Genomic DNA, 14,865 nt, shown 5'->3' with positions numbered 1-14,865 from the left:
CTGTATTTCTCAACCTAATATCAAATTCACCTTGAAGGGTGAATATACCATATTATACAGTCAGAATATAATTATACCACTTTTGCGGTCAGCATCGAGCGAGCTGATCTGGCCATATCACGGCGAATCAATGCACGCCTGCATGCCTGAGTGCTCACTCATCTCCAACAAATCGGTTATTTGACCCCAATCAAATCGTACCCGTATTTCTGGCGGCTAGCTTGCACCTGTACCCGGAACTCAATACATCGGTAAATGCAATGGCGGTGGTGTTATAGGAGTTTCCGCATCCAAATTAATATTGTCGTATATTGCAAGCACGCGTAATCGCCAGCTTATGGTTCCACTGCGAACTGCATGCAGCGGCAATTGTGAGCATTGTGACCTAAATCTCTTGTCTCATCTGCTGTGTGAATGTGGCGTTATTTCACTGTGTACGGAAACGACAACTCTTCGGGCGGCTGACCGTAATACTACTACCGATGGAACCCAACGATTCGGCGGGGGCTGCCCCGGCTGGACCTGGGGAGCAAACCGGTACCATCACCACAACAACGAGTAATCCCCCTGCGATACTAGCCCGTTCTACCTCTCACTCCGTGACGGTAAGATATTTTTCGCAGGTGGCTAATTTGATTCCTATGATTATTATGCATTAAATCATTAGGCACATACTACTAGTACTACGCTAGCTAGCCTACGTGTACTTCTTTAGGCTTTCCTCTTGTGATTGTGAATGATATTGATAATATCCATCGTACTACTACTAGTAGTAGTAGTACAAATACAATTTTAACGTTTTGTTTCTTGAACTTGTTCATGGACATAGTGGAGCAAGGGGGGGGGGGGCGGGGTTCCCATAAATATGGAAGTAGGCACATGAATATTGATGATTTTCCCAACAATCCAATTTAAAATGTACTTAAATCATGATATATCTAAATAGAGCACTTTGTAGTATACTATAATAGGATGTTTGATGATGCAGCACTGTAATGATATGAAGTATACTATGAGTATGAGCCCCAAAAATGATGAGGCCAGACATGTATGGAGTAGCCCTATATGCTACCTATATCTATATAGGACAACATTTTCAACAATCTGCAATTGAGTGAACAAAGTGACCAAGTAAATAATGTGACCTTTAATACAAAAATCTAGTTCTGTGATAGATTTTAACATAATTTCTTTCATTTTTTGTTCTTGGTCATGAAAATTTTGGGGGTTGATGGCCCCCAAGCCCCCCTCCCCATCTGCCGTGAGATGATGTGCATAACTTGTGATCGCTCAGATGCAAAGGGGGTAAATGAGAATAATTTATCATGAGCACCAGGATTGTTCTTGCCATGGGTTTGAACTCTTACCACTCAGCCATCATCCTCAATTTTCTGTCTAAATATATTCACCTTTTAATATATAATATTGATCCATTGCCCATACAATAAATTCTGTGTAATAACTTCATGTTCACTGTGAAAATATGAAAATAAGTGATGCATCATATGCCTGGGTACATTGTACAATATAAACTTGGATATGAAGCAGGGTCCTGGGAACAATTTTTTTAACTGGGGTGCCCGATGTAAATTTGAAAAGCAAAAAAAAAAGGGTTTTACTACAAAATGAACGTCATTTTGGAGACATTTCCCCCCCATTGTTCTTCTTCTTCCAGAATACCTGGGGGTGCTGCCTACATGGACAATAATACAGGCAGCACCTCCAAGGAAATTTTGGGGGTGCTGAAGCACCCCCGCTTCCCAGGGCCATGGAATGTAGCCAGGACTTGTGTTCTTTTTCCATCTAAATTTCACTCTCTCTTCTATTCTACTGTTTATTGCGAAATAGGTGGAATGTGACTTGGAGAGAATGAGATTTCTGTAGACCCAGTCCTTAAGATCTACCATTACCTGAAGCACATACGATTAGGCCAACTGAAAAAAATAGAGAAACAAGTACATGGGTATAATTAAAATCCCAAATTGATTCTGTGCACAGTCAAATGTCAACTTCTTTTTCCAAAACCGTGTTCAAAAACGTAAAAATTACCATCTGATTATGATTTTTTTGCATGGTCAGCCCCCCCCCCCCACTTTCAAAACCGTTCCGCTGCCCCTGAACTTATAAATGTGCAAGGATATGAGAACTACCATAATCCACTGAGAGCAGTAGCAAAGTTTAATTGCTGCAATAAAGTGGTTTGTGTTGTGCATCAAATCAACTGTACATGTAAATGCAAATACATTTTTCAAGGTTGGATATGAATAGTATTTGCTGATTTTGTTAGGCGATATATTGTATCGAAGGTCTTCTATTTTTTGTAATTTAAGAATAATTCTGTTTGAAGTACTTAGTGTTAATTTGCTCATATTTGGTATACTTACCGACATGCTAAGCAATAAGCATGTCAATGATGTCATGTCATGTTTACATGGATATTTTAGTAGACCTATTAAAGGCCTACAGTGTATACATGTATGTTCATAAATTAAGGCAAACCTGCCCGTCGCAAAAGGGGTGAAAGTGCCCCACGTAGAACCATTTTCCTTTGAATGAATGAATGAATTTATTTATTATCCAATGCAATGATAATACCAATTTACAAATTTACAGCCAATCAGTTATAAATATATAGAAAAGCAAGGATAATAGGGACCAGAAATAGCATGAATGCCAGTCAAGTCTGGCCCCCTCAAGTTTTATAGATAGAAACATGTTTCTTAACTTGTTAGTTAAGAATAAACAATCGTGAGTCTACTAAATATACTCTGTAATAAATAAACAATAACTACATAACAATTTAACAAAAACTAACAGTATATGAAAGATATCTAGATAACAAAAATACTGTATAGATGATATTAAACAAACATTCATTTTTCCAACAGATGTTCAACAACAGCTTTACGAAAACTTGACCTTATGGTTTCTTTCTGATTTTGATTGGTAGCTCATTCCAAGAAGTTGTGCCTATACATAAGATAAACACTCCTTTCCCAAGCTTGTCCTAACCTTTGGTACATACAGATTCTCATCTTCCTTTTGCCTTGCATTACATCTATGTTGAATTAGTGAACAATATTGTAACAGTGAATGGGGCAAATTTGTATTAATTAGTTCATACATAAAACTACAGATAGATAATGTAGTTGGAAAGTGTCAAGTATCTTAAGAACCCTGAATAATGGTGCTGATCTTGTCATGTATGTACTGAATGTTATCGCACGCACTGCCATCTTTTGAATTAATAATACATGTATAAAATCTAGATCCATTTTCTAGCCCCACCCCAGACTTCAATGCCATATGTGATGTAGGGCTATATGAATGTCTTGTACAGCAGAATCAAAATATCAGTCGTATAGAATACCGACCTTCTTGCGTAGGCCTTTGCACAATTTAATTTTTGCAATATCATTTCTCCATGTCAAATGTTTATCAATGTCTACTCCAATAAATGTTGGAACATTTACTTCATGCACCTCTGTGTCCATGAGTTGATTTTTCCCTTTTACCTAATAATTGCCTGTCTCTTCCCTCTAATATTTGTCTTTGACAAGTTTATAGTAACCTTATTGACATTACACCAATTTAGAACTTTCTTTAAATCTAGGGTCACTCCTCCCAGATCTATCTCATATTTTCCAGCTTGAAATGTATGAAACAAATTGGAGTCATCATCATCTACTTTGTTTTGTTCTACGCAAAACGTATTTGTTGACGTATCAATGGTATATTTCAGTAGGCAACTATATCACACCTTTCTAAAAAGAAAACTTGCTATAAATGTATTCATGAATCCAGAAATCGGAAATATATATATATATATATATATATATATAATGAATGAGGCGAGGCCAACTCAACAGATGACGCAGGACACCATTATTTGCTTTAGCTTTCGTCTTTTAATTGAGACTTCGTCAGAAGCGTCTGAAAAATATAAGGAGATACAACATCCAAGTTTGTTTTGCACATCAATGAATTATCACCAAGTTGAATATATTCCATAATGACAAATTAATGAATGAACAGATAAATAAATTAATGAATAATAAATAATAATTCAATTAAAATAATGATATAAATGAAAAAAACATACCTGTAATTACAGACTATTGTGATAGTTAAGTATGACGGTATCCTATCTCGTTCTTTAGGAAAGTGGCAAAAATTGCAAAAAGAAAACATTGGTTGCTAGGTGATGAAAGCGCAAAGCGCATTGGTAATGCGCATAAAATTTATGTCACAATTATGAGTATGAATATTCATGATATTAGATATCGTAAGCTGTTATGTTCATTATGTTTAATATTCACAACTCAACAGCGATTGGTAGAAGTAAACTTATCATCACACTATATATATATATATATATATATATATATATATATATATATATATATATATATATATATATATATATTAGTACTCAAATGGCCTCAAAACTGATAAGTTGCCGTACGTTTCTGAGCTTTGGAGCACATGATCTCTCGTCAAAGTATTTTGTTACCTAGATTAAAACGTACCGTATATCCAATCACAGCAAAGGAGAAAATCACGTGGTGGGCCGCGGACTCTCCCCTAGTGCTGACTCGCCCCGCTCTCCCCTACATGTCTGTAGCTTATAGTGTAGAATGCTTGCCCTGCGATTCTATACCTGAATACTGTCTTTTTTTTTTTAGTCAGAAATTTGTACCTGAAATTTCCCAGCTCGTAATATCGAATCGATTTTGTTTTCACGACGGATGTGAGGGTTATTGAATCGGTTTCCTGATAAAATAGTAGGGTGGAAAATGCGAAACACGTGTGAACTGGTACATTTCATGGGAATTCAATTTATTCATAAATCTATGATTTTTATGGAAATGACAGCGTTACAGGGAGTTTTGACTTTTTTTCATCTTTATTGAATGAAAATAAATAAATTTGTGAAGAAATAAATGGATGAATAAATAAATGAAAGCAATGAACAAATCTATCGATTTCATTTGATTAAAACAGTTCCTCGTGTGAGTCAGAATTATCAATACAAGGAAATGAATTTGAAATATGTGCATGGCTCCCAGCCAGGCTAATTATGATAATCAGAATATGATATTTCACTATCTATAAAGTGCTGTTGCATCTCCTTCATGTATCCGTGGTGATGCCATTGTGGGTATCCTTCCAATGGGACTCCTCTATGAGGGTGGGATACAAGCACAAAGCACATTTGGGGGCTGGGGCGTCTGATTATTGAGAGTGGGATAATTATTGGGAACAATGTATCAATGAACTACACCTCAACTGACCACCGGAGACACCATCTCCGTCACCTTCATCGTCATCATCATTTTCATTATCACAACTCCTTTCATCTAATCAGTTGGTGATACTGTTTTCAGCAGAAACTACCCTGTCTAGTATTTAGATTAATTAATGAATAATATGAGTTTAAATATCAATGCCATCAGTGCAAGGGCGGATAAAGGTTTTCGTAGAAGAGAGAGAGCAAGTGAATCTGCGAAGATTGTGCTTGTATCATTTTTTCCTCTCTCAGAAACAAATTTTAATTACAAGGAAAACAACACAAAATATGTTATGAATAAACCGAGACCGAGTCAGACCCGTCACTATAGTAGCGTAATGTTGTGATAGATTTTTACATAATATTCAGAAAAATGAAAAAAATCACCCTTTTACCTTCCGATTTCTTATCTTCCTCCTTTTTTTTTTGGTCGTGAAATTTTTGGAGGGTCTATGGCCCCAAAGCTCCCATCTTTACTCCAGGGTTAATCATGTTGCTTTGTTCACTTTTCGTCGTATTATTTGTTCTTCATTCTTCTTCCTTTTTTTGTTAATATATAGGATGCCGTTCATGTGAAAAATCCGAATGCCCGGCAGACATGGGGGAGGGAGTTGGATTACGTTCTTTCCAGTATGGGATGGGCCATTGGCCTTGGCAACGTCTGGCGGTTCCCGTACCTGTGTTATCAGAATGGTGGAGGTCAGTGGTGAAAAAAAAAATCTTCAAGTATAACTTCAACTATAAGTTCAGCTTCTTTTGAAATAAAGGGGAAGATTGAAAGGGAAGATAAATCTGGCAATAATTTGGTTTTTAAAAGCACACAAATATTTAAGCGAAAAATGTTGGCGAAGGTGTGATGAAAATCCATCAGCGAATACGAGGATGATTCCCTTTTTTTTATTCTTAAGTTATGGCGTCATGTGCGAGCAACTTCACCATAATATGTCATGTGAAATAGATTCCATATACACAATTTATATGGATTTCTTTATGGAATATGATGAATATAAATATTTTTTATTACATGAAGGGGATGTGATATTGTCAGGTGATTTATTACATTTTGAGTGTATATTTCAAATGTCTTGTACCCGGAGAAGGAAGACATTTGAAAAAAAAATCATGGCGTGCAATATTTTAACCCATACCATGTTCTAATCTCTTGATTATCAGGTGCGTTTCTATTACCCTACGTCATAATGCTCTTCTTTGCTGGGTTACCGTTGTATTTCATGGAAGTGGCTCTGGGCCAATACAGCAGTAGCGGTTTGATCAAAGTTTGGAAAGCTGTACCGCCAATGAGAGGTGAGTATGTAGCCAAATGTGAAGACGGAACTGGAATAGGGGGAGCTACAATACCTATCTTGTCTTTATTCATCAACGTCGCACTTAGTTATAAAGAGGAAGTTGTGAGAAGAGCTGGAGTGAAAAGAAAATATGGCAAGCTACGTGAGATGTTGATTAGGTGTTCCCGTTGGTGACCCGACATTTGTCCTGTGACAATGTCTTCCTGCCTTGATTTTTCTGAAGATTCATTGTTTAGGGTGTTTCGTGCAGAATGTTCTTAAACTGATCACGAATATAGTTATGTACATTTGAATATTGAATAATTGAATCTCCATTTATGGATACCCATTGGCAATGTGACCAAAAACAACTTCCTCATTGGTTTTTACATATATGTTAAAAATTGTCTCTTTTTATAATGTCCATTGGAAGATGTTCCTATTTGGAAGGATTGTCATCAAGGTTTTACAAAATAATTATGGACAAAGAGTTTTTGTCTCACCTGCATAGCAGAGTGAGACTATAGGCGCCGCTTTTCCGACGGCGGCGGCGGTGGCGGCGGTGACGTCTATATCAAATCTTAACCGAAGGTTAAGTTTTAGAAATGACAGCATAACTTAAAAATTGTATGGATCTAGTTCATGAAACTCGGACATAAGGTTAATCAAGTATTACTGAAAATCTTGCCTGAGTTTCAGGTCACATGACCAATGTCAAAGGTCATTTTGGGTCATGAACTTAAACCATGTTGGGGGAACCAACATCAAAATCTTAACCTAAGGTGAATTTTTGAAATGTTATCATAACTTCCAAAGTATATGGACCTAGTTCATGAAACTTAGCCATAAGGTTAATCAAGTATTACTGAACATCCTGCCTGAGTTTCAAGTCACATGACCAAGGTCAAAGGTCATTTAGGGTCAATAAATTTGGCCAAGTTGGGGGTATTTGTTGAATTACCATCATAACTTTAAAAGTTTATGGATCTAATTCATAAAACTTCACTGAGCATACTGTGCGAGTTCCAGGTCATATGACCAAGGTCAAATGTAATAAGGTCAATGAACTTTGGCCAAGTTGGGGGTATTTGTTGAATTACCATCATAACTCTGAAAGGGTATTGGTCTAGTTCATTAACTTGGACATAAGATTAATCAAGTATCACTAAACATCCTGTGCGAGTTTCAGGTCTCATGACCAAGGTCAAAGGTCATTTAAGGTCAATGAACTTTGGCCATGTTGGAGGTAGTTATTAAATTGCTGTCATAACTTTCAAAGTTTTTTGATATAGTTTATGAAATGTGGACATTGGGGGTAATCAAGTATCACTGACAAGTCTTAGGTCACATGATCAAGGTCAAATGTCATATAGGGTCACTGAACGTAGTACACTGTATTGTAATTTTGTATCATTACATGAATGGTGTTTTTTGTGAATTATTATTTCAAAGTAGTTTTCGAAGTCAGCACGCACTTCTATATTGAATCGCGTAATGCAGGTAAGACTGTCAGAGGCGCTCCAATTGTTATGTTGTTAGATTGTTTTCATTTTTGTCAAACAAAGGAGGCCGTCTTTTGCTATAGCATAATAATTGACTCTTTCATGGGTCTTTTATAAAGAATATATCAATATGCTTTGGCAGCAAAGAGTGGGGAAATGTTAAAGGAATGGAGAAAGGACGAGGGTGTTTTGGAGGGTGTTGAAAGTTGTTGGAGAAGAGAAGAATGAATGACTGTGGAGCGTTACTTGGTACAAAGGGTTGCAGAACATCATGGTCACCAAATACAATCGATGTGGTATTGAGAGAGGTTGTGAGGATATGTGTGTTTTAGGAGAGGGCCGGCGGGTTCCATTAATTTGGAGATCATGTGGGCGCGTCGTGGTCTAGTGGTTCTGACTCTCGCCTTTCAAACCAAGTGTCGCGGGTTCAAATCCTAGCCATGGCGTGTTTTCCTTCAGCAAGAAATTTATCCACACTGTGTTGCACTCGACACAGGTGAGGTTAATGGGTACCCGGTAGGAAGAAATTCCTCGAATGTTCGAGCGCCCGATCAAAGCCGGAGTAATAATAATGTTATCATGTTAAGCAGGGCTCGCTCGTAGAACAGTTTTCAGAACTAAAGTGGCTTCCCTGAGTAAAATATGACATTATTATTATTGAAATCAAAATGAAGCTGTATATTGTCTTATTTAAATTGACAACTGAAACCTTGTGTTGATGAATAATACCACATTCAAGCAACGACAAACGGCCTCATCTCACCGTTTTAAAACCGTTTCCTAAATCTATTGTCAACGCAAAATATTTCTCACTCTTCCAAAGTTTTTTTTAATTCTACTACCTCTGAATAGTCGTGGGGTTAGGTATTCTTATTAAGAAATCATTTGATTAAATGCAATATCGAATGATTGTATAAAAATTACCTCCAGGTTTAGGATACGGTCAGCTCTTCATGTCTATCTATGTCTCCATTTTCTACAACGTCGTTCTTGCCTACTGCCTCTACTACTTCTTCGCCTCTTTCACCAGTCGTTTGCCTTGGATTGGTTGTTCCAACGACTGGAACACGCGTCTATGCAGTGAGATATACGACGAATGTTTAGCGGACGGTGGAATCGTGACTGAAGATAGGAACTGTACAAAGCTGGAGGACCTGTCACAAGATGAACTGACGCATTATAACATTACGAGAATACCGAGGACTGATAGGTTCAATACAAGTCTTTATCAAGATCCGTTTATTCATTTGAGAGCTTTGCCAAGTCAAGAATACTGGAAGTAAGTGATAAGAAAATCAATCTCCTACTCCTTGGTGGTTCTACCTCCATGTCACATACATTTCAAAGTTCGAAGAGAAAGCTCATATACCATTTTATCCTTTCGAGTCTTAAAGTGGTTGTACAAGCCCTTCCACTATTATTAGTTTGTATTCGGGATTTCATTTTCTTTTTTTCCTCTGGTGAGTAGTGCTGCCTTCATCTGTTTATTCAGTGGCAAACCGTATGGCAACAAAATCATTGTTCAGATCGGCTTAGAAGCACCGTTACCACGGGTAACTGTTATTCCATTGCATATTATCATAGATATCATTTCCACCTGTAAAACCAATTGTTAATTACTTGGTTAATTTGAATGATCATAAACATGTTTATTAGTGGATGAATATATATAAATTTTGTTACTATTGCATATTTTATTTGCCTTTGACCAGGAATGAAGTCTTGCAAGAATCTTCGAGTATGAACGAGACTGGGACATTGGTATGGAAGCTCACTCTATGCCTTCTACTTGCCTGGTCGATTGTTTTCCTGTGCCTCATCAAAGGCGTGAAGTCCGCTGGAAAGGTATGTCATCACTCTTCCCCTCATGGAGCCATTGATTTCAATTTGTCGCCTATAGCTGGTACAAAGTAATTGGTGGGTGTCGGGATTTGTACGGTGTTTGAGTGTCTCATGCATCTTCTGGTTTTAATTGATCGGATAGGCAAAGAGAAAATGGGCGTTGATGGTATCAAGGGATTGATTAATCAGTTATGGTGACTGAAGCATTCAAGATGATGGTGATGTTGATGGGATGATGTTATTACGATGATAATGATGGTGACGTTGGTGATGGTGGTGGTGAAGATGGTGATGATGGTGATTTGATGATGTCGATGTCAATGTTTGTGATGACGATGTTGATTATTTGATTATTGTGATTGTGATAGTAATGACGATGTTGATATGATGATGACGGTAATGTTGATGGTAATGGAGATGGTGATGATAGTCATGATTAAAATGATGTCTATGAATATGCTGCTGCAGGTTATGATGATCATGCCAACCGTCATTTGGTAAAAATGATAATTTATGATAATGCCGAATATTGGTGAGTGCAGCGCTAAAACAGAATCAGCTGCTGATACTGCTGACTGCCATTTTTATGATGATCGTGATATTAATAGCGGCATTCATTGTGGCGATTGTCATCATCGGGGAAAAGAATTGTGATCATTTGATTTCACAAACACAGTTATCACAGGCATATTTGTTTCAGAGAAAATCATACTCAAATACCCGTTATTTGAGTCCTTTTATTTGCTTTGGGGACATGGTTTGTTGATTTGAAGAAAACCGCGGCTCATTCTTCATCACTGAAAGCGTGAATTCTGCAACATTGTGACAGTATGGCCAGGTTTCTAGGTCACTAAATTGTCGCCAGTATTTTACAATGATTTCTTTACATTGTTTGCTGTTTTCCATTTGATTGCGATTGGAACCATGTGGAGTCAATCCGTAGTCCGTATTGGGATAATACTAATACGTAGATCATCCTTATCAACGTCAAGAGCCCATTTCTATACCCTTATTTTGAAATAGATCACTGCAAAGCAGAGCGAGACTGTACATGTAGGCGCCGCTTTTCCGACGGCGGCGGCGTTGTCAACATTGAAATCTCAATCGAAGGTTAAGTTTTTGAAATGTCGTCATTCATGTAACTTAATATGTATCTGGACCTATAGTTCATGAAACTTGGACATAAGATTGATTACCATGGACCTATGAAGAGATGGACGATTAACGCGAGCATTTCTTTGGTCCAACGCAAGCCCCCGAAGCTACCGCCATTTTGTTTAATCCATTAGAAGCTAAAATAAGCCCTCATTAATATTAATTTCGTACGATGCTCCCTCGTCGACTGTGGTTTTGTACGTGTATTAGACAATACGCACATCAGCGCAATGACAAAGGTCAACTTGGTAAATTCATTAATGTATTCATTTTGTTACGCACTCGTGACGCGAAGGATTCAGCGAATCAAGCAAGCGCAAATCTGAGACGATACATTGCGCTCAATAAAGTATCGATATCACAATCGATATCACTTAAAAACAAAGCATTGTTTGTATTGTGTCGTATAGGCCTATAAAGGGAAGATGAAAAGAGTAGTCTTCAAGTCGTGATTAGTTAAAGAGGTCTCAAGTGCTTTTGCCATCCCCAAATTGTTGCATGTTAAGATATACAGCAATCTTAGTTTTTAACAAATGTAAAGAATCAATATTAATTAATCAATATTAGGGGGGCCTACATTATACAAGCTCTGTTTTTCAGTTGGCCCTCCCTCCCTTTCAATCATTTATATTTCGATTTGATAATTGTCTATTGTAATTTTATAATGTTGTCAATTTTTGTATGTACTTCAATTGTGATTATATGTTACTTTGTCAATTGTATCATAATTGTAAATATGAAATTGAAAGTGGAAAATAAAATAATTGAATTGAATCTAGACTCTAAATAGCCGGCAGAGGCCGCCGAACGGATCAAAGGGGGCTGTTGCACTGACCCAAAAGTCTTGTTTTCTTTTTTTTTTCTAGGGGGGGGGGGCGGGTGGGGGCAGAACATGGTTATTACAATTTGATGGTAATTTTCACTGGTTGAGTATGGTTACTGAAAAAAATAACTGTCACCACTAATAGAGTACATTTCTTGTTACAAATTTCGAGAAGCAAAAAAAAAAATCTTTTGTTCAAGGTATAATACGTAAGGGGCCGGCCCCGGCCCCGGCCCTCAAGGATCCCCGTGCCTGTTTTCTTCATCTGGCGTCCGTTTCATAATGAATTACAGCTATTTAAACATCGCTGTTATTGTGATTACCGTGGTAACCTAGATTATGATTGGTAATAGCAGTTACCATCGTAGTTAACTACGATGGTAACGGCTATATATAACCAATCATAATTACCATACTTGTAACTCATGATGAAACGGGCCCCAGTTTATCATGTTTAATACGTTTGCTGTCCCCTCTATTCTCCAGCATTTCTTGCTCTGTTTTTCCATTTAATAATTTTCCCACTCACGTTATTTTGGTGCCGCCTTTCTCCTACATATATTTCCTTCTTCTTTTCCCACTTGTTATCTGTCTCCTGGTTTCCATAAATCTCGTCTTATTTCTCTTCCACCCCTTTGTTCCTACTTCACACCATTCGTGCTCTCTTACCCCCCCCCCCCCCCCCTCTAAATTATCTCTTCATATGTGCCCCTCCATTTCTTTCTCATCTCTTTTCAACCCCCGGCCCTTCTCATCACTCTTTCTCTCTCTCGATCTCCATCTCATTTGAATTTTGCCAATTCCAAATTCCTTTCATTTTAGCTCTGTACAAATACTATATGAATACAAATGAAAGACATGAAGGCATTTTCTGGTTAGTTGTGAATTTTATTAATAGCCAGAAAAAATATCACATTATCAGAGGATTTAGCCTTACTTTTTTTCTTAAGCGTATGTTAATACTTTGAATCGAACAAAAATGTTTTTTGTATGCAGGGGCAGCGATCCTGGGTGGCACAGTTCCCCCTACTTTTTGAAGCACTGAAAAGTGCCTTTAATTTTATGTAAGAAAAATGCCCCCTCACGAACGTGAACTGTGTCCCTTTCACCTGACGAGAACCTGTTTTAGGTGTTACCAAGTGCTCTTCCTTGTGTGCAAATTTTTACCAAAAAATGCCCCCCGAACGTGTTCTGTGCCCTTTCATCTGAGGGCCCGTTTTAAGTGTTAAAAAGTACCCCTCGCCTTCTTGTAAGTGCCCTTTCTCGAATAACTGCCCCCTTTTACCCAAGAAAAGTGCTCCTAAAGAATGACGAGTGCCCTTTGAAACAAGAAAACAATAAGGAAATCGTTTGTGCATTAAGTTTAATAATTCACGTGAGTGGGGGTAGATAAGCAGTTTCGTACACTACAGATGGAGGGGGGGGGGGGGCTTGAAGGAATCTTGCCCCCCCCCCCCAAAAAAAAAAAAAGGGTGAAATATATCATTCTGAATATTTTGTCGAAATCTATCACAAAATTGGATTTTCTTTTTTAAAATGTCAAAATTTTGCTCTCTCGCAACTTCTTTAAAATTTCACATAATACAGCATTTTCCCTGTGCCCCCCCCCCACTTTCAACTTCACTTCGCCGCTCCTATTTGTATGTTTATAGCTTTTCCTTTTGCAACCAGTTTTAATGAAAATCGACAGGAAATTTCATACTTCATGAATTTGGGGTTGTGATGATAATTTTAAAAAAAAAAATTGGACTTGAAAAAAAAAAACCTTTTCCATCTTTATCAAGTGCTTCCTAAGCTAAGTCACTTTTCAATTTGTTGGGTTTCATGAAAACATCTGTTACACCAGTCCTGCAGATTGAAAAAAATAGAGAAAGAAAATCAATGAATTTAAATTAAAATTGTCATGATTTGTAAAACATAAATGTTTTAAGAAAAGTAAGACTATACATACCGCCGATACCGGTATATAAATTTCTTCATCACATAACATAGGAAATCTTACTTCTACTAATTATAAACTTGTACTTCTACAAAGCATATCACTTAAACCTGTTCTATGCAGTTTGCATACCACTCTCCATTATAACTACATGTACTCTATAAAAAAAAATGTCAGAGATTTCCCATAAATATGAATATATAAATTAACATATATAAATTATATATAATAGTCAGAATTAAAGATGATGTTTTGTTGCACAGAATATTTTGATCTGCGAATAAAAACGACACCTATCTATAACCTAAAAACAGAATTGAAATGTTTTTTTCAAAGGCAGGTCTATTTGTTGCCTAAAAATATTGTGAAAACCCCCCATTATTAAAAATAATCACTTATTAACTCACTCATATAACTGCTGTAGGTTGTATTTCTCTTTGTGGTCCTATCACTGATCTATTAGGCCTTCTTCACCAATTGTTTATCATCATCAATCACCTCCATGGAAATTGTAGAGCTGCATCATCCTATTGGACAAAATGTAAAATAATAAGATTTAAAAAAAATTGTAAATCTACAAATATGAAATATGAATATCACACTAAAGAATGAATAAAATGATTTTTCTGAAATATAAAACATGAAAAATAAATATTGCTTTGTTTATAAACAAATAGGAAATAAAAAGGCCATTTAAATAATAGTAGATCAAGGACATGACCTTATTTTATAAATTTGCCCAAGGTACATAACTTTTGGCATTGGTTCTATTTTAGACTCGAGAGAGTCGAGAGCCTGTATATATAAGAAGTGTATATTCAGTATAGATCCTACCTCTTAGCAGTGGCTCAGGTTATTTTTAATTAATGTAAACATGGTTAACATTCATTTCAATGCATGTAATGTATCTGTAATTTTTATGGGTTAGTTTAACTTTTATACCTGGATGAGAATCTGCAAAATGATACATGCACTTATGATCATCATGTTTAACCATAGGTACTGGGTAGACCTCTACTGTTTTTCTT

General features: G+C 36.8%; 1 protein-coding gene across 1 annotated transcript; it reads left to right on the top strand.

The window, feature by feature from the left end:
• The first annotated feature begins 203 nt into the window (after positions 1-203).
• Positions 204-12,074, top strand: LOC135156796 (sodium- and chloride-dependent neutral and basic amino acid transporter B(0+)-like). The gene is made up of 5 exons (XM_064110279.1): positions 204-605; positions 5,851-5,989; positions 6,464-6,595; positions 9,009-9,357; positions 9,791-12,074. The coding sequence occupies exons 1-5, from the start codon at positions 483-485 to the stop codon at positions 9,990-9,992; spliced, it is 945 nt and encodes a 314-aa protein (XP_063966349.1). The 5' UTR covers positions 204-482; the 3' UTR covers positions 9,993-12,074.
• Positions 12,075-14,865: the final 2,791 nt, after the last annotated feature.

Source organism: Lytechinus pictus, chromosome 15 (assembly GCF_037042905.1).
Source record: "Lytechinus pictus isolate F3 Inbred chromosome 15, Lp3.0, whole genome shotgun sequence".
NCBI lineage: Eukaryota > Metazoa > Echinodermata > Echinoidea > Temnopleuroida > Toxopneustidae > Lytechinus > Lytechinus pictus.
The sequence above is the reverse complement of the archived record's forward strand: the minus strand, read 5'-3'. Positions and strand labels throughout refer to the sequence as shown.